Source organism: Pseudorca crassidens, chromosome 8, assembly GCF_039906515.1.
Source record: "Pseudorca crassidens isolate mPseCra1 chromosome 8, mPseCra1.hap1, whole genome shotgun sequence".
In the NCBI taxonomy this organism is placed as follows: domain Eukaryota; kingdom Metazoa; phylum Chordata; class Mammalia; order Artiodactyla; family Delphinidae; genus Pseudorca; species Pseudorca crassidens.
Window position 1 is genome coordinate 66,954,526 of NC_090303.1, and position 19,966 is coordinate 66,974,491.

At 41.0% G+C, this 19,966-nt stretch overlaps 1 protein-coding gene across 7 annotated transcripts in view; it reads right to left on the bottom strand.

The window, feature by feature from the left end:
• The window catches only part of ELMO1 (engulfment and cell motility 1), a 547,361-nt gene that overhangs the window by 421,535 nt on the left and 105,860 nt on the right, over window positions 1-19,966 (bottom strand). For all 7 annotated transcript variants that reach the window (XM_067746730.1, XM_067746728.1, XM_067746734.1 and 4 more), the window contains 2 exons: window positions 2,460-2,500; window positions 1,167-1,239 (listed from right to left, as the gene is read on the bottom strand). In XM_067746730.1, coding sequence (XP_067602831.1) covers window positions 1,167-1,239; window positions 2,460-2,500 — 114 coding nt within the window. The remainder of the gene's footprint in view (window positions 1-1,166; window positions 1,240-2,459; window positions 2,501-19,966) is intronic.

A 19,966-nucleotide genomic window follows, 5' to 3' on the forward strand; every position in this document is an offset into this window, starting at 1 on the left:
TTCCAATAATACCCCCAAAGTCACAATATTTTAGTTACCTTTAAAAGGTGAACCAAGGTAAATGAGACAGTCTTCTGTTTAAGGGTATCAACAACAATACATTCAACTGCTAACATTTAACTTTTATTTATTTATATCCTCTTTATCTCACCGAGAATAGCATGCAGATTATATAAATATAAAAGGAATAAAAAATCTGAAGAAAACGAAGCAAGGGGGAAGTAAAGACAGGAAACTGTTTGCGGAATGAATCAAAGCAACAAGTAAAAGGAATAAATACAACACAGCCCAGGAAATCTAGTCCACTTGTTAACTCTCAGCTTTCTGGCAATCAGTGTGCAGAAGAAAACATGATCAGTTATGAAAATTCCAGGGACCATCTGGGAAGAATAAAGCACTTTTTTGTGGTTTATTACCCCTGAGATATTGGCCAAGCCATCTGACTTCTATGATTCGGTTTCTTATCTGTTAACCAAAGCCACTGTGGTTTCCATCACAGATTAGTCTTGAGGACAAAATCAACAAACAGAGGTGATGTGCTTGGTCCAGGTCCTGGCACATAGTAGGTGCTGAATAAATGTTGGTTTTCCTTTCTCTCATTAGGGATCTCTAAGACATTCATTGTACTTGCTGTCAGAGCCACTGTAGTCTTCACAATTCCCTCCTTCTCCTCCAAGCCTCCTAAAGAGATAAAATCACCCAAGAAGAAAGCAGGGTTCCCAAGAACCACAGAACACTCAGTGCCTACACAATGCCACCTTCGAAATGGTTTCTTGTCATTCTTTCAACAACTTTAAGCAGGGCTTAGAGGTTATTCTGAAAAAAAAATTCTGAGAAAGAAAAGCTAGACTAAGTCATTAAGTATCAAATAAATGCTTTAACCAAGCAATAAGAAAGAGAGATAATTAGTAAATTCACAGTTAGAAGGCAAATGCTGTTGCTAAAACAGGACGCAGAAACATATTTGGTCTTCACTCTTGAGTGGGCTAAATATCCCCTTGTTAATACTAAAGTAGCAGTTGTTTGCTTTGCAGACTCTATTTTTGTGGATGGTAGAGATGCAAAATTTAGACCAGCATGTTTAGTCCTGAGTAGAGGAAACATCATTTATGTTTTAATCTCCTTCAAATATAAGTGTCCCAGATTAAATAACGAGGTTGACCTACCTTTTCTGTGATATAGAAGTTTGAACTATCAGCGTGCTGCAGTGCAAAGTATTCATGGTTGGCAAGGGACCACCTGAAAAATACAAGCATAAACTGATCAGAAAAAAACAAAAAAGGGTCATTTTCTTGTTTATAGTTTGAAAGAGTTAGATGAAATAAACACCCTATGATTGGAATTGAGCCAGTACCCAAGTTACCCACAGTGCAGTTCCTAAAACAAGATGGCATTAGCCCCCCTTTCATGACCCTGAGACCAACCATTTCAGATGTGGGTCATCTAGGTGTTATTCCAAGCCTATTGCTCACCTTTAGGCATTTTATCTTTTTTTTTTTTTTTTTTTTGTGGTACGCGGGCCTCTCACTGCTGTGGCCTCTCCCGTCGCGGAGCACAGGCTCCGGACGCCCAGGCCCAGCGGCCATGGCTCATGGGCCCAGCTGCTCCGCGGCACGTGGGATCCTCCCAGACCGGGGCACGAACCCGTGTCCCCTGCATCGGCAGGCGGACTCTCAACCACTGCGCCACCAGGGAAGCCCTAGGCATTTTATCTTCATGGCTTTGAGGGAAGGGTATTTAAATGTAAAGTTCCATTCCTCCCTATTATGAAGGAGTGAGTGGAGCAGAGAGAGGGAAATAAGTGCAATTTAAATTTTTGATAATGGTTACATTTCAATTGTCTCTGTAGTCTACAGTCCCCAATCGGTATGCCTGCTGTAGCTTGGAACGTTCCAATTAAGGATCTCAGGTCTTAAATAAATTCCAGGTAATACTCTATTCACACTTCTGCTTTAAAAATAAAAAACCTCATGCAACTTCCATATCAATGTGCTTTTCCTTTGGATTGTAAGAGCAACCCCAGAGAAGTAGGAAAGTTCACTATCATTGTGGAGTTCCACATGGCAGCACAACCGCCCATTGACCTGTCTTTTAAATTATTTTATCTTCTATGGGGACCTGAGTGGCCCTCTCATTTTATACCAGATGAAGTGTGTACTTAACCTCAGGAACTTACAGTGCTCCCGGGTGAGCAGGATGAATGAACCACAACTTTTCAAAATAAATAATATCAATTCCAGTGTCCACATATCAGCCATTCTACACTTTCTATTCCTTGAGAAACAGTGATAATTTTTTTGGCTGAAAAGGCATGGAAATCTTACACAGCAATTCTTGGTGTCTTTTGGCAGGTCAAATAGTGACTTAGTGAATAATATTTAATGATTGCTCAAGAATATTTTATTTGCCTTTCAATTTGTGGACTGGAGCTCCCCGGATAAATCCTGAGTAACACTTACCCATCACAGACTTCCTTTATTATTGCAGACAGTGGTTTTTTCTGAAAAATAGAAAAAAAGGAAATACTTTGTGTCAGTTTCATTTCATCATTTTACATTAAAAAAAAAAAAGAAGAAGAAGAGGCCTAATAAAGAGATATCTAAGTAAGAAGAATTTACATATGCTATTCTTGGTTGTGTCAGTGAGTGTGTTGTTTTTCTCAAGGGAATAATCGACCAGCCATCACCACCAGCTGTATTAATGATTTATCACCCTTGTGGTCATTTTTTCTATACTTTAACATTGCTAATTGAAAAAAACATAGATCATATTTAACTTAGCCACATTAAAATCAGGATGAAACAGAGCTTTGGTCAAAGATCTCACAGGCAATGACAATTCGCAAGGTCGAATGATAACCAGAATTCCTCAAGAGGAGTACATGAATCGGGCAACCAGCAGTTTCATTTTATGTAAACAAGCTTGGATGGGGGATATTTTTATGAGAACATGAGGCAAATGGAATATGAAGCATGGTGACATTGTTCCTACAAAGTGCAGAGAATTCTTCCCCCAACTGTGGCCCATGCAAATGCCAATCACGCAGCGGCTTGAGAAGGGCACACTCAAGTAATGGGACCATGACACCATGTGCCATGGTGTCAACTGGCGGCTGACTACAGCTGTGCTCTTGGCCTAACAGCCACAGCTGTGCTCCGCCTGCCTCCAGATTGAAAGAATGTAGTGAAGAGACACACACAGCTCGCCCAGAGATGTCGAAACTCTTTCTGCTTTGGATGCAAACAGACCCTGGCTATCTCCTGGGATGGGCAGTAGTGTGTCAACCAAAGGAACACATTACAGACAAGAAACAAATGGGGAAGAGAAATCAAAGAAATACAACACATGGCCCTGGGTTTTCAGATACAACCGCAGAAAAGCATCTAAACATGTTTTCCTCCTGTCCCTCTGAGGGGCACTGTCCTATGGGGGAAGGAATTCTGAATCAAGCAGACTCAGTTCAAATCCTAGCTGTGTCAACCTCTCTGCAGTGAGACCTACAATTTCCTTAATTTGCTGAACCTCAACTAACTTACCTGTAAAATGGGCAGAGGACCTATCTAGTCCTCAGGGCGGTTGTAAGAATTTTAAATTAAATTAAATTAAATTAAATTAAATTAAATGAGAATTAAAACAAAGGGCAAAATATTAAAAAAAAAAAAAAGGGTTAGGGCTCCACTTCCTTACCCTCTCACATCACTAGAAGACCTTGATTTCCTCTTTGCATCCTTGCCCTTGGACCCGATGCTGCTATGTCTGCCCTCTTCGTTAGTTCTGAGCACTCTTCACAGTCCTTTCGAAGGGCCTCTAGGCCCTGATAAAAGCTCCAACACAGTCCTCAGTGTTCCTTCAATGCTCTCCCTCCCTCTGGAGCTCTAGGGTCTATGACTAAACCTACAACTATAAATGCAGTGGGCAGAAAAGGGACCTAGAATTGTTGAGGGGTGGAAAGATGGTAAGTATTCCTGACATTCTGAGTTGGTCTCCTTTAGAATAAGATTGGAAATGGAGATTGGGTTCTACAGTGAGGTTACAGGTTACACAACTCCTAGACCTTTGCAAGAACTTGTCCATTGTTTATGGCTCTGGCTGTGAGTCAAGGGGCAAACGTGCTCTCACAATCAAAGGACAAAGGAGCTTTAGAAACAAAACTTTTCCCATAAGATGAGGATTTTGCACTTCCAGTTGCCAGTGGCTTCTCCAGGCTGTCGGTATTTCATGAGGACCTAGTGGTCTCCTACCCTCCTAATCTTACTTCTTGTACCCTCAAAACTGAAATATAAATAACAGGGCTGGATTTCAGACTTAAATTACATTGAAAGGACAGATCAGCCCAGGAAAGTATTGCTATTGATGTAGGAGAAAGCATTTAAATTACAGCTTTCAGAATTAGAATTCTTAGCCTAGGTAACTTAGAGGAATTTCTTGGATTTTAATTCAGGTCTGATTCATAGATTCAGAATCAAATTTGAAAAGACAGAAGTCTATGGGCTTCTAGAACTGTCATATCTAGAACATTCTGAAGTTGGATATATGAAAGGAGTAAAGACTCTGGAAGAACAAAACTTAGAGATTTAATAGAGAAAGATTAAAGAAAAACTTTAAACCACAGAGGAAAAGGAACCATAGTTAACTGAACATAATGCACTCATAATGCAGCCTCACCAGTTAAAACGAATGTTATGTAAGGACAGGGCTGGTCCCACGGCCCACTTCCTACACCTGTCTCCTCCATTCTTTATCTGTTCCAATGAAACACTGGCTCCACTGCCCAAACCTAATTCCAATGACTTTTCGCAATTCTCATCTCCCTTAATCCATCCACCTTATTTGACAATATCATTACTACCTTCTTTTTGAAACACTCTTTCCAGAGCTGCTATATTTCCTTCAGTCTCCTACAGTTATAATCAATAATCCTTCGATAAAATTCAAGAGATCTTTCATTATTTCTCTTTTATCTCTAGCTTCCTAACTCCAAATTTCTGTTCCTATCTCTTCTGTTTTTACTTAATTGGTCAGTTCCTCATTCATTTCAACTGCCCCAAGTCTATAGCCTGATCCCAAACACCCTTGCAAATCTCTGACAGTTTGTTAGAAATAGCATGTTAACTCTCCTTCAAGCATTTTATTAAATATACAAACAAAAAATCATCACTCTCACCATTCCCTACCCATCAATCTACCCCAATAATAGCATGCCCCTGCCCCCACACTCCCTCCATCCCAGCCATGATTTCTGTGTCTTATTATGACACCACTACAGCCCGGAGCATCATTAACCTTTATTTCTTCACTCTCCAGTTCTGATTTGTTACAGGTGATGTAGCATTTTCCTCTGTGACATTCACATCATTATTTCTCACCTCCTCCTAACCACTCTTCTAAAATCCTGACACTCCTCCTTCCAACTCCTACCAGATAAGTCATACCCCAAATCCATCACCCTTAATTCTGTTTCCTCAGCCCCAGTGTCTTTCCTGAGTACCAGCCCATCATTACTAGCACTAACTACTTGCCATAAGTTTCCAATCAAATGCTCCACTGGTCTATCAAACTCAGATTCCTACCTTCCATTAGTTCCTGCACTTGCCTTGCCTATTCCTGGCAGTTCTTCCATGTACACTTCTAGGGAACTTATCTTTGCCTTCTCTATTCTGTGACGTACGGATATTTACAAGACACTGCGTCCCATCATTCCTTCCTCCACAACCTCTCTCCCCTTAATCCTTTCCAGATCTTACTACCACCTTTGGTTAAGAGTTCTCAGGATCTTGGTGCCAGATCCTTGCAAAACAGTCTTTGCATCTCCAGTTTCTTTGTCTCCAATCCCCACGTTAACTATAATTAGGCAAAATCACGCTTTCCCCACAAACTTAACTCATGTCATTCTTTGGCTCCAGTAGCCTTCATAGGTCCTCCATGACCATCACCTATACAGTATAAATCCCTTAGCTTGTCATCCAAGGCCTTCCACAATCTGGTCTCAAGCAGTCAAGCTTTACTAATGTTGTACACGTTCCCCATGCTTCTGGATTAGCGGATGATTCATCCAAAAAAATCCCACCCCCGTACTTTCACTTAATGCCATTTGTTAAAATGTCCATCTCCTCCTTTCTGTTCCAACTCTAACAATGACACCTCCTCTGAGGAGATGTCCCTGATTTCCCCAGATAGAGATCAGTCCCTCTGTGCTTAGCACATTAAATATATCACTCCTAAGGACTTAGTATATCTGCCTTATCTTCTTGTCCCTTGAGAACAAGGCACCTTAATTCATCTTCGTAACCTTCTCCACCCCTCAGTACTAGTTGCACAGTACACAGAGGAGACTCAGTACACTTCTGTTAAATGGAAAATCCACACGTTCACTAACTTTCCTTTCCAAAACAAACAAACAAAAAAGGCTTGACTGTAAAAGTAAACCATTTCGAAGGACAGCCTGGATTAATCAGCACACATCCCACCTCCTACCAGGTAAACCACTGCGGGGTGGCTCTAAGCAGCTGCTCAGACATGTGAAGGTTGTCACTACTCCCCTCACAGACCACTCTGTGATTCACAGTTTGGAAGAGCATTGAGTCAGCCAGGTGATGAAGAGTATAATTCAACAGGTATAATTGTCTCCATCCATTAGCAAGGCCACACAGGTAAGCACGAACTGCTCCTGTAAACAGGGACTGAATGAGATACCCCAAATACACTCTTCTGGTAGCAGTGCTTTTCTCACTTCCTATACAAAGCCCTCAATTTGACGTGAGCCCCTTGCCTGACTTAAATTCTAAGCCAAAGGTCGGCTCTATGTTTTAGTTAACATTTGTTCAGGTTACATAAGATGTTTCCATCTATCTGCCCAGTTCTCTATGACTTGGAAGTAGGGTGACAAGTGCGATGCCTTGGTAGCTTTTTGTAGACCCACGGAATAATTTGCCTTTTACCTCATTGAGACGAAAGCCCAGGAGAAAAGAAAATTTGATCTAAAAGGATGAAAACTGGTTCCTCTCCCTTTGATTCCATAAACTCTAAAGGAATGAAAACTAACTTCTACACTCGATATGAATATATCTGGATGTAGAGTATTGAGGCACAATTATTTTAATTGCCTGAGCATGTTTTCATAACTTAAAAAAATCATAACTAAATCCCTTAAGCTTTTTGTTCTGAAGGTCAAAACTGCCTTCTCAGACTCAGCAGTGAGAAGGGAAGAGCAGGAATGTTTTTCAGGATAACCCAGAGGGTTAGACAGTTACCAGATTTCCTTGTGCAGGGGACTGGGGATTATGTGCACTCTCTACCCCGTTCCCTTTAGCAACGGTGAGGTCATCTTGCAGCATGAGAAAGTAATTCTTCTCTTTATATTAATCTGGGAAAATCTTAATGATGGCACAAAAATTTTTATTTGTCAAAGTATGCATTTCCATCCGAATTTGATTGGAAAGGTACCATGTGCCAACAGTTCTATTCAAGGGGTAAGCTTTTTTTGTTTTTCTGGGGGGGAAATTTATTCCTCCCTTTTTATTTTTACTCTTATTCTCCAAAAGAATTCCTTTATTCAACTTAATTTATCAAAGAGTAAGTCCAGAAAGCAAATCTCCTGTACAGAAAGATTGACCTACTTTACATGAAATCACCTAGATTCCTGAGAATGGCCAAATTCCCCAGCAATTCATTTGTGATCCACATCTCTGCCTCTGTCCTCATATGGTCTTCTCTCCTGTTCTTATAAGGAGGATTTAGGGCCCACCCTAAATCCAGGGTGATCTCATCTCAAGATCCACAATTAAATATGCAAAAACCCTTTTTCCAAATAAGATCACCTTTGCATATTCTGGGGGTTACGACTTGGACATACTTTTTGGGTCCACTATTAAACCTACTGCAATTGGGTAAGAAAAAAAAAAAAAGATTTTTTTAAGGATTAGAGAGAGAAAAGAATATTTACTCTTTCTACCTAATCCTTAAAGTAGATGTTGATCCTTCGCTTTCCTTTCTAAACTCTCTCCTGCCTTTAATGAAATGCCAGTGTCATAAATTCCTGAACCCATGTCACCCACTGTGACCCTTCTTCTAAGGTCTGGTCCTCCATTCCCAACAACCCCTGGTGGATGTCCTGCCACCCCTTCAAGATTAACACTTCATCTTCTTCCTCAGTAAACCAGATCCTCCCCCTGCCTCCCTTTCATCTCTTAAAAAAAAAAAAAAAAAAAAAAGATCACTCTCGCACCCAAAGCTCATGGCTGCTTTCAGGCATGAGAGAACCCCAAGAAGAAACATCCTTGGGAGTCCCCAGTTGTTTATTTCGGAGGTTGTGGAGTCCCACCTGCCTTGAGACACGTTCTCCGGACACGACCCAGCTGCTGTCCCTCATCAGTGTCCCCTCCCTGATGAGCTGAGCAGTTCCTGTTCAACCATCTGTTTCTGCCCATTGGCAGGGCACCGGCCTGCGGATATTACCCAGGCCAAATGCTCACCTCGGAGCTCTCAAGTCTGCTGCTGCCCACACTGATGCCTTGACACCAGCCCATGGAGGCTGGTAGCTTCCCCATCCGATGTGATACACGCCTGTCAGCAACTATGGATTGTGGGCTGCAGTCCCCACCTCTGACATCTACTTCTCAGGCCCAGGTCTGTCCTAAAATGAGCATCATCCCCAAAACAAAGCTTGGCTTCATTGAAATCTTCTGTATTTCAAATGTTTTTAAAGACATGAGGGGAAAAATGCTTATGAGATGACAGTAAGTGAAGGGACACCAGAAAAGCATTTTGAAGGCTGAATTTTTACCAACTAGCTTTTCTATACCTTCCCCCAACTATGAGCACTTGAATGACTTTAGAAAATGACTTCCTGGGGTTGAACCCCAACTTCTGCAGTCCCTAATTTTGTAGCTTTAGGCTTTTTACTTCTCCTCTCAATGTTTCCATTTTCTTTTCTGAAAATAAAAGCAGTATCTTGCACATTGTAGGGCAGTGAAGATTAACTGAGAGGATGTATGTAAAAGCCTTGAAATTGCACCTGGTACATAGCAAGGCATTGGATAAATGTTACCTATGAATAGGTTCTTTCAGCTCCTAAATCCTGCTTGGATGCTTTGCAGGTATGTTTTTTTACAAGTTGGTTAAAGAAATTAAATACATGAATGAATGAGTACCCAATTCTTCCTTCTTCCTCAAGTGACTCCAACTCCCAGTGCTGCCTTTGGCACTCATCTCATCCTGTTCTCTATTCTTCAACTCATTTTCCTTTCTTCTGCTAACTAGCTTATACTCGTTAGGAGGCAGAGACTGCCTCTGAGACACCTCTGTCACCTCCCAAGCGAGTGGCTGCTAGGCCACAAGGGTGCAATTAATGAACATTTTTTGATTAAGAACAATTCTTTTTTCAAACTTTTAGCTTCTTTCCCTTTCTTCTGGTCTCTTCCGACTGCCTCTGAAGCTCAGGCAGGAGCTAAAGATGGAAGACCGACAGCAAGAGGAAGACAGGAGCAATCCCCCATCACCACCACGCAGCTGCCCTCGCGTCGTGCCATTGTCATACAGCCCTGTAATTGCAAAACCATTTTCCACAAAGACTTAAAGTTTTTGGGCCCAGACTATTAAAAAGCCTTTCTCTAGTGCTTTAAAAGAATGTGACAGCTGCTTTATTTTGACAGTTAGACAGCACTTGGGATTTTACTTTGCTTTTATAGATGGAAATTCATTGAACATATTCTGCACAGCAGTTATGAGTAATGTTGGCCCAGAAAGAAAAGAAACCCAGCTTCCAAATGTCAGGACACCTCTGAGAAGGGATATGCATGTTCACTACGACTTAGCCTAGAATGTGACTTGGAGAAAGTTTCATGTGCAATAAGCCTTCTAGTTCCCAGAGGTGCCTCCTGACACTGCGTCAATGACACCAGTCATTTTACAACAGCGTTATTTCTCCTCCGTTCAGCCCGATGACTACTCTCCATGCTTCTGAGCCACATATCTTTAATATGGAGGAATCCAATGCGTCCCGAGAGGTGTGTATGCGTATTCTGTTTTCCTAACAGCTGCCTAAATAATCTGAAAGTTAACGACAAAAGCCACACTTTCCTGAGACAAATTTAGCTGGTTCTTGGAAAGCAAGTATTTTGACGACAGTTCCAACGTGAATCACTGACACAAGACTTCAGTGACTGTCAGAAATGAAAAAGGGGGGAGCTCACAATTACATCTCCAAAGTAGTAAAACTATGTATCACATTAATTTTAAAAATGGAAAGATGACAGGCTATGCCACCTTTTTCTTGACAAATGATTTGTGTCTAAATGGTTTACTAAAAATGATTTGTTTCAAGCTTCATGAAACTAATTAAATATTAGATTCAGCAAGACAAAGTACAATCTTGGCATCATAAACATCACTGGACTATGTAAGTGAGCAAAGACAAAAAATAATTAGTGCTCTCACGTATTAGTGGGTTAAAGAGGAATAGAAACACCTCTTTCTCTTTTAGGAATTGTGATATACTTCTACTCAGTAGAAACTGTGTTCCCCTTCAGTTGGAAGGGAAACTGCAATTTTAGAAAAGGACAGAAATGTAGAGATGAACAATGCAAAAATAAAGCCCTACTCACATCAGTTATCTCTTCTGAGTCTCCTTCCTTGTACTTGACTATTTTACATTGTCCTAATATCAATGTTGCTATGGATATAAAATCTTTTTCCAAATTTCAATATCTCAGGCAGCAAAAACAACAAATTTCCCAATTCCTATATCCCTCTCTACCTTCCTTAATATCCGTCTTTTCCAAGAAGTACTCCCAGATGACTCGGGCCTGGCTGGCAGGCCATTTCATTCCACCACACCTTGAGTCAAGTGTCCTGTTTTATGTGGAAATGAGTGATTCACACTGTGACTCAGTTCAGGTCTTAAGGTTTGCCTGTCTTCACTCCTGTGAAATAGTCTCCTTATTTGTGTCAAGTTCATATGTGGAAGGTCAATCGTATTTATGTGCATGGTATGAAAGTAAAAAAGTCAGACAGGTTCGGTAGGATAAACAGAAATGACTGCTGACTCTGATGGACAGGGTGATATCAGACCAGGTGGGTAGATATGAAAAAGCCAGATAAGCTCTGAAGGCAAAGTAGAGTTCAAGTTCAATTTAAACACAGGATTATGATGGTTTATCAACTGCGAAGAAACTGAGATTGGGTATAAGGCAACTGTCGAAGAATACTAAGAGGAACTAGTGGCAAAGGGAGTATTAAGAAGTGAGTTTACTTTTTTAATGTAGGGCTTTTTGCCCCCTTTTACTACTTATCTCACTTTGCCATGTAGTTGCTTTACTTTGTTCGTGAGTGGATGCACTAACGCCTATTCATCCTTCTTTCTAGAGTGCTTATGGATGTGCTGAGATATCTGCCAGCAAGTAGTGGAGGAAGTGAGCTTCCAAGTCTCAAATATATGTCCCATGAATGTGACCACAGCAACCTGAGGCTAAACCACAGCCTTAAAGAACAATAAAACAGGCTCTTCTGGAAGGGTCTGGAATATCCAAAGAATGGCCACAACCTCATGCACTTTCTAAAACTCCCCTACCTTTGACATATCATCAACCCAGACTTTCATTATCTATCATCACTTGGCTAGCCCTTCTGATACTAATGATAATAGTAGTAGCTACTATTTATTGAGTGACTACCATATATCCCCTACAAGATGATGTTACTAAGTCTACATTACAAATGAGAAAACTGTATGAGCATCTGGAGATGTTAAGTAGCTTGCTCAAAGCCTCACAGCATAAGGGGCAAAGCCAGAATTTGAACCCAGACCTATATAATTCCAGAACCCTTGCTCTTTAACTCTGTCCCAAATCTGGAGTACTAGCAACCATCAACAACAAGCCCAAGGGCCCAGAGCTAACACCTGAGGGGAAGGCAATGAAATTCTGGGCCTCTTAATTCCTGGCACAGAGTGAGCTTTTGAAAAATGTTATTTAAGGCTCAATGAGAACAGTAGATGATCCTGCTTCATGGACTACCCACACAAATTATGATGAACTCCCAAGTCAACACTGAATCTTTTGATATCCAGGGGAAGAACTCTCTGCTCCAACTTTCTTCTCACTTTTGATGCTCAAATCAACACCTCCAGCCCTGACTTCTCTAGTCCCCTTCTGTCTCAGGCCATTTTAACTGGAGCGTGTATCCTTCCATAACCTCAAATTCAAATCTTACTCCAAAATTCTTTTTCACTTTTCAACTTTTAGTCATCTTTTTCTGGTCTGCCAGAAAATAATCTTGCAATCAACGTTACGTCTTCCCTCTCCTTCATGTTGTTTGTTCTTCTTCAGTCCTGCCAAGTCAACCTCAGAGGTTACTCTCTAAACCTCTTTATTCTGCCCATGGGTACAGAGAAGCAATTAAAAATAGTTGCTATTTGGATTACTTAGGGCACCCATAAAGTCACGGTAAGTGGATGTTCATGTTGCATATGGAGGAGTTGACAATGTCATATGCGTGAATGAGAGAAAGTGGCTAGAAAGGCAAGCTGGAGGCCAAAGATGTCTAACTCTTGACAGTTTGGACTCATCATAGGTTTTTAAGCAGGAAAGTGACACAATCAAATGTGCATTTTCTAATGATAGGCGATTACACTGGAGGCCAAGAGACAAGTTGGCCAGTGTATCAAAACACAAAGGAAATCTGAAAGGAAGTCCAACCATGTGGACAAGCTTTCGTATTTTCCTGTACCCATTTGTAAATGTTCCATGAAGAATGCGACTCCACCTGAATATTCCTCCACTAGTGTTTTCTATCTTGGTAGCTGTCACCAACATTTGCCCAGTTGTTCACAAGAAATCTCGTTATCATCCTTAACATTTTGCTCTCTCTTACCTCCCACGTATAATCAATCACCAATTTCCTGTCAATTTAATCTTCTCATATGTCTTGATGAGACATATGTCTGACTTCTTTTTGTCTCCTCTGTCACTATCCTAGGCCATGACATAATAATCATTTCTCACCTGGGCTACTGCAAGAGCTGTCTAACTAGTCTCTCTTATTTCATTTTACCTTCACAAAACAATTCTCAAATTTTGACCTTCCTAAAGTACAAATCATACCATGTCACTCCCCTGCTTAGAAACCTTCCCTTTTTTCATGACTCTTAGACAGAGTATTAAGTCAGTACAACTCCTAATGGCAGAGCCTCTATCCATCCAACCAGCCAAATCCAGAGCCCCTATGGAACTTCTTTCAATTCCAGAGAGGTAAGATATTAGCCAGGATCTCCTCAAATATCACCTCTCCATCATTCCTTCCGTTCTTGTTCTTCATTAATAGGATTGTCAATTAAACATAGGATGGAACTTCTTCACGTGTCCTTTCAACACAACTTCAACTTCAAATTCATATATATTTTTCATTCCTTATCTTTTGGAATATATTCTGGATGTATTTCTTATTTTCATCTTCCAAGTTACTGGTTCTCTCTATAGCCAAATCCACTGTAGAGTAACTCTATGTGTTTTATTGTTTTTTTCCTGTTGTAGGTTTTTTTTTTTTACATTTTACTTACTATATGTATATTTTTTATTTCTGAGATTTTTAATTGTTTCTTTCTCATATTCCTCTATTCTCAATTTATGTCTACCTACTTTGTGTGCATAATTTCCTGTTTGTGTAGATACTAGTCTCTCTCTTCTAAAGTTCTTCCTTTGAGGATCTATGACACACTTATTTTTAAGTCCTCCCTTGATCTCTATGTTCCTCCACACTGACCAGAGGGAATAGGGCCACCAACAGCAGCAGCAGCAGCAGGTGTGACAAAGAGGGACCAGATGCAGGTAAGTTTTCTGAGGTAACTGATTGGACAGAAAAGCTGAGGGAATGAGAAGAGTCTAGGAAGACATGTAATTTCAGCTTCAGTAAACTGGGTGTATGTTCATATGTCACTGAGAAAAGGAAAATATGAAGAAAAGCAAAACTGCACAGGCTTGGGGTTGGAAGGAACAATGAGGACTGTTTTGAATATGTTGAGTTTGAGGTGCAAGGGACATCTAGATGGGCATGACAAGTAAGCAGATAGGTAGTTGTTTACATGGGTCAGGAGGTCAAGAATGAAGCGACAGCGGAAATTATGAGCATCTTATGGTGACGAGGCTGACGAATGCAAATAGATCACCACAAACTTGTCCCAGGGTAATGATCCATCTATAATCATTTTGAAAATTGATACAGCTTATCTCAAAGTCATTTGGTTGTCTTTTGATTATGGATGACTTTGATGGAAGGACAAAAATAGATCTTCATAAAGTCAATTCATAAGATATAATAATATATTTAGAATGCATGGTGGGAACAAGGGAAGGGATGTTCTTCTCACCAGGGCCACTCCTTTCATAATTATATTTAATTGCATCATAGGACAGAAAAAGTACGAACATCACCTATTTCCTTTGCTCACATTATTATGATTTTACCACATATCAGGCCCTGTCCTAGGCACTGGGAACACACTTGGCCCATGCAGAACATCACACAATGAATAAGTGGGGCCATATAGGATGTTACAAGTGCATATAACAAGGGCCTTCGTCTGATCTGAGAAATCTGAAGACTTTTAAGCAGCTTACTCTTCATCTGGGATGAAGAGTGAACAGGAGTTAGATAAGCAGAGAAATGAAGGGGCGGTAATTTCCAGTTAAGAGAAAAATCACATTTGTAAAGGCTCTGAGAACTATGCATTCATGAAAGGAAAAAAGTCAATTGTAATGAGAACCAAGACAGAGGAATTTGGGGGAAGCCACATTGACTCTAAGCAAAGCTGGTGATGTAGGCAAGAGCTGAGGATAGCAGGGTCCTAATAACCACAGCAAGGACGTCTGGAATTTAATCTAAGTGCGGCGGGAAAGTCACTGCAGAATGCCTGGGAGAATGCATCGGAGGGGAAGTAAGAGAGGTGACCGGGAGGCCAGCTGAGGAGGTAAGTGGAGACAAGCGAGAGCAGTGGCAGCGAGGATGGAGAAAAGGTGGACAGAATCAAGAACCATTTAGGAGGTAACCTTCACAGGACTTGCTAGTTGAGAGACTTTGGGAGCTGCAGGGGAGGCTGTCCAGTGCCACGCTGGTACCGCTGACTTAGTTAGAGGACCCGCAAGTACATCTGATGGAAATTCTAGAAAAAACAACCTAGAAGAGCACATATTTTCTTTCCCTGAGGCTGCTCTCATTCCCTCGCAGTTCTGGAGGGCACACTGCACAGGTCTATATACCCCTAGAGACAAAGTACAAGCTGCCTTTCTGCAGAACGAAACAGCTTTTTCTGGGAACCCAGAGTCCTGCTTAATGCTGAAATCTACATATTTATATACCTCTCCGCAAACTGCCAGTTGACCTAACAGGAAAATGAAGTACAAAGTGTGACACACGCAAAACGTTCTAGAAATGTGAGATGTCTCAGTCACCAAACTCTCAAGAAAGCACGGTTGATAAAAGGCTCTGTCCTGAGTTACCCAATGTGCTCTTAGTGACAGAGTTGAGGAAGGGAAATAGAATGGAGGAGACTATCACCCCTTCCTACCCAGAAAGCAAACTGAAATCTGTAGTTCATTTTCAGAAGAAAAAGCAGAACACTCGAGTTCATTCCTGTGCAATTAAACTGGGTTCTCAGCTGAGGGGAGACATATGTTTTCTGTCTTTCTCTTCCAAAGCATGGCAAACTCTAAGATTTTATGAAGTTACATACACTCTCACATACAAAGGGACAGAGCTAAAACCAGAAAGGGAAGTATTAGGTCACTTTATAGTAAAGGAAGTTTAAGAAATAGTTGTTACAGGGGCTTCCCTGGTGGCGCAGTGGTTAAGAATCCGCCTGCCAATGCAGGGGGCACAGGTTTGAGCCCTGGTCCGGGAAGATCCCACATGCCGTGGAGCAACTAATCCCGTGTGCCACAACTACTGAGCCCGCGAGCCACAGCTACTGAAGCCCGTGAGCCTAGAGCCCGTGCTCCATAACAAGAGAAGCCACCGCAATGAGAAGCCCACACACCGCAACGAAGAGTAGCCCCCATTCGCCACAACTAGAGAAAGCCTGCGTGCAGCAGGAAAGACCCAAAGTAGCCAAAACTAAAATAAATAAATTTTTAAAAAAAGAAATAGTTGTTACAATACCAAATCCAAGAGTTGCAAAAATCAGATGAGCAATGACTATTCCTGTCCCAATATCATTCTACCTGATTATGACAGCACAGAAAGTAGTGGTGCAACATCACCCAGGCTTTCTTAAGTGGAACAGAAGAAGCTCTTGAGGGTGTTATGTTCATACTCTCTGTAGAGTAATTAAAGGTGAGGAACCATTAGGACCATCTTACTGATGGAAGTTCTGAAGCACTCCATAAACGTTACTGAGGGAGCCAGAGATATCACAAGCAGATAGAGCTAGAAATGTAGTGGGGTGTAGAGACAGTCATTTCTAAATCTGGGTCCAAGAGCATCAGTATCGCCATGGAGCTTGAAAAAACCAGGAATTCCCAGGCCTCGAACCACACCTACAAATAATCCTCTCTGTGTGTTCAATACGTTTCATAAGCAATTCAGACGCAGAACCAAGCTTGGGAGCCACTGATTTAGTCCATCCTTAACAAGGGGAAATTTGTCTCCCACCCTGGGGACACTGGCAATGTTTGGAGACATTTTTGGTTGTCACAACTGGGGGAGGGAATGCTACTGGCAACTAGTGGGTAAAGGCCAGGATACTGCTCAAATCCTACAATGCACAGGACAGCCCTCAAAACTCAGAATTATGCAGTCAAAAATGTCAATAGTGCTGAAGTTGAGAAATCCTGATGTAATCCAACCACTCAGGAAAGAACAGTCCAGAAAAATTACATGACTTTTCATTTCTGCAGGGCAAGGTTGGAGCTTCACTTTCCAGAAATTCAGTCTCATTTTCTTGATTCTATGGGATTTTTTATTACTATTATTGTGGTAAAATACACATAACATTAAAATTACAATCTTAACTATTTTTAAACATAGTGTTCAGTGGTATTAAATACACTCAAATTGTATATTCTGTGTGATTGCATCTGAATTCAAGACTCTTTATTTAGAGCTCAACTGTCATTTTAGTTCACCAGGCTCTCAATACTTAAATGTCTTGGGAATTATGGGTTTTCAGGCTGAAAAGCTAACTTTAATGCATTTAAGGAAAAGTTTGTATTATTGGTTCCAGCCTTGCTTGAAACATAAGAAACTTGTTCTATTCTATGTATGACTGAAAAAAATCATAATTGGCTCCTAATGGTTTCTATTATTAAGCAGGGCGCTGAGTGATTACCTCACCGAATCCCCACAATGCCAGGAAGGATGTATAAATATTGACAATTCTTCCTTACAACGCAGGAGGCTTGTCCCCAGTCACACAGCACTTAGTGGCAGCCCAGATTTTGAGTCCAAATAAGTCCACCCAAAGTCCATGCCCATAAGCACCAGGCCAGCCTGCCTCTCCCAGTGTCCAGCCCCAAAGAAACCTGGCTTTCAAGGCTCTGTCTCACTTCAGGTGGGCTCCTTCTGTAATAACCCAGACCACTTGCCGTATTTTCCCTAACTTATAAGGTAATACAATCTTGGCTTTCATACTACAGCATGTCCCTGGAAGTCACATTGTCAGTGGATGCAGCAGGCAAGCTGGCACTGGCATAGGCATCTCTTCAAACCACCATTAAACTGAGCCCTGAGAGATGGAGAGACTCAAAGAGAACTACCAAACACATGAAATAAGCCAGACAGAGAAAGACAAATACCATCTAGTATCACTTATATGTAGAATCTACAAAAAAAAAAAAAAAATCAAACTCATAGAAACAGAAAGTAGAAAAGTAGTTGCCAGAGGCTGGAAGGTAGGGGAAATATGGAAAGGTTGGTCAAAGGATACAAACTTTCAGCTATAAGATGAACAAGGCCTGAGGATCTAATGTAAAACATGGTGACTGTAGTTGATAATACTATACTGTATGATTTTAAATTTGCTAAGAGAGTAAAACTCAATTGTTCTCACCATATGTCAATTATACCTCAATAAAGCTGAAATGAAATAAAAAAAGAACTACTGAACAGGTTTATGATTTAGTAGAAACTGTCTGGGTTTTAGTGTCACCCAGTGCTAGACTCACATCAGTAGCTTCCTAACTGTGTGATCTCAGGCAACTCACTGAGCCTCTGAACAATTATGAACTGGGAAGTATAAAGCCTGCCTTGCTGGACTGTAGGAAGGAGGTGAAATACTCTGTGCAGGGCACTTAACACAGTGCCTAGCACACAATATGTGCTGATTAGATGGTACATGCTATTATTACTACTACTACCACTACTAGTGTTATGTACAGAATGAGTTAAACTCCTAGGTCAAGCACAAAAACTTCAATGTACTTTATGTATTGAGCTTTAAAAATGAGTGAGCTTTATGGGTAAATTAAATTTATATGTATTGAATTATATCTTAAATATATTACAGAAATAGGACAGCTGAGGGAAAACCGTGGGCAATTATTTTGTACATGCTTGCCTAAAAACACATGCATCTATGCTTCTTTGAGAAAAATAAAATCTGCAACCATGTACGAGAAGGAGTGCGATTGTAATTTTTTCTGTTTGGAGAATGGAGAATAACCAGTGTTTTATTCTTATCTTTACTACTCACAATTCAAGCCAAAAGTAGACCCACATAAATAGAGATCATTGTGATGGACCACAGGATACAAATGTAGTGTAAATCAGGCTAACCACCAAGAGCTTATAACAACATCTTATAATCTATTTGTAATCCACATCTTATAATATACTTCAAAAGACATGGGCACATGTAAATAATATCAGGCACAGGTTATATTAACTGTAAATAAAATCTACAGGCAAAGAAAATGGTATAAGAAGGATGGAGAAACAACTACATTACATGATCAAAAAGGACTTGAGCAGAAAGAAGGCTCTCCGCAGTGCCAGCAAAGCCAGGATTTAGAGGAGCGGAGAGCGGAAGAGAGTGCAGGAGGAATCCAAGCAGGCTGGCTGTTAGAAAGAAACTACAAGACATGAAAAAAAAAAGGGCAAAAATGTGCAGGGACACACTCCTAAAGGGGCAGCTTCTACAAAGCAAGAGGGTACTTGAGAACTGCACGCAGCACCCGCAAATACCCTGAACCTGGGATACTGTAAAGGGAAATCGTGGCAGGACATGAAGGCAAGCTAAGGAATCTGACTCAAGTCTCAGGGATACTAGAAAGCTCAAGGATCATCCGCGACTTTTTCTTTTAATTGTGGTAGACTTTCTTCGAACAAACTCTTTCCCCAAAGCATCTAAAAATGAAAAGAGGTCAATTGCAGCTGCTGTGGCAGGAGTGAGCGTGGAGAGCCTGGAAGCAAATGGCACACACCCCTCGCCCCTGAACCATTTGAGAAGGATCTGCAGAACTAAGACTGAAAAACGCGCATCTCCTCCCATCATCCTCTCTGGGCCTGAACTTGCAGCATAGCAGTCTGCCCAAGTGTTTGATGCACAAGTAAGAGAGATGATCAGGCCTCCTTGCCTGCCAAGATGGTCCATGCTGGCTTTTCTTGATTAGAGATGAGATCTATCTTGTTGTATGGAGAGGATGGAGTGTGTACACTTGGGGCCATAAATAACACATCTAATGAACCCCATTCTACATGAAATAACTTCCAAAAGTTGGTAACACCAATCAGACTTCAGGTTCACATATGAGCAGTTTTACCAACCATTTGCTTGTATTCTGTAGGCAACTGAAGGTTTATAGAGGGAAATAAGGCATCCATTAAACAGAGAGATGAACTGATGACCAGTTAGTAGGAAAGCTGGTGACCAGAGCTGGTATTATTCAGAGAGAAGTTACACTTAAATCCATGAAAGAACATGGAATCTGAGCCAACGAGTGTCACTGGTGAACACGCAGACCAGAGGGCTAAGCACTGAGGC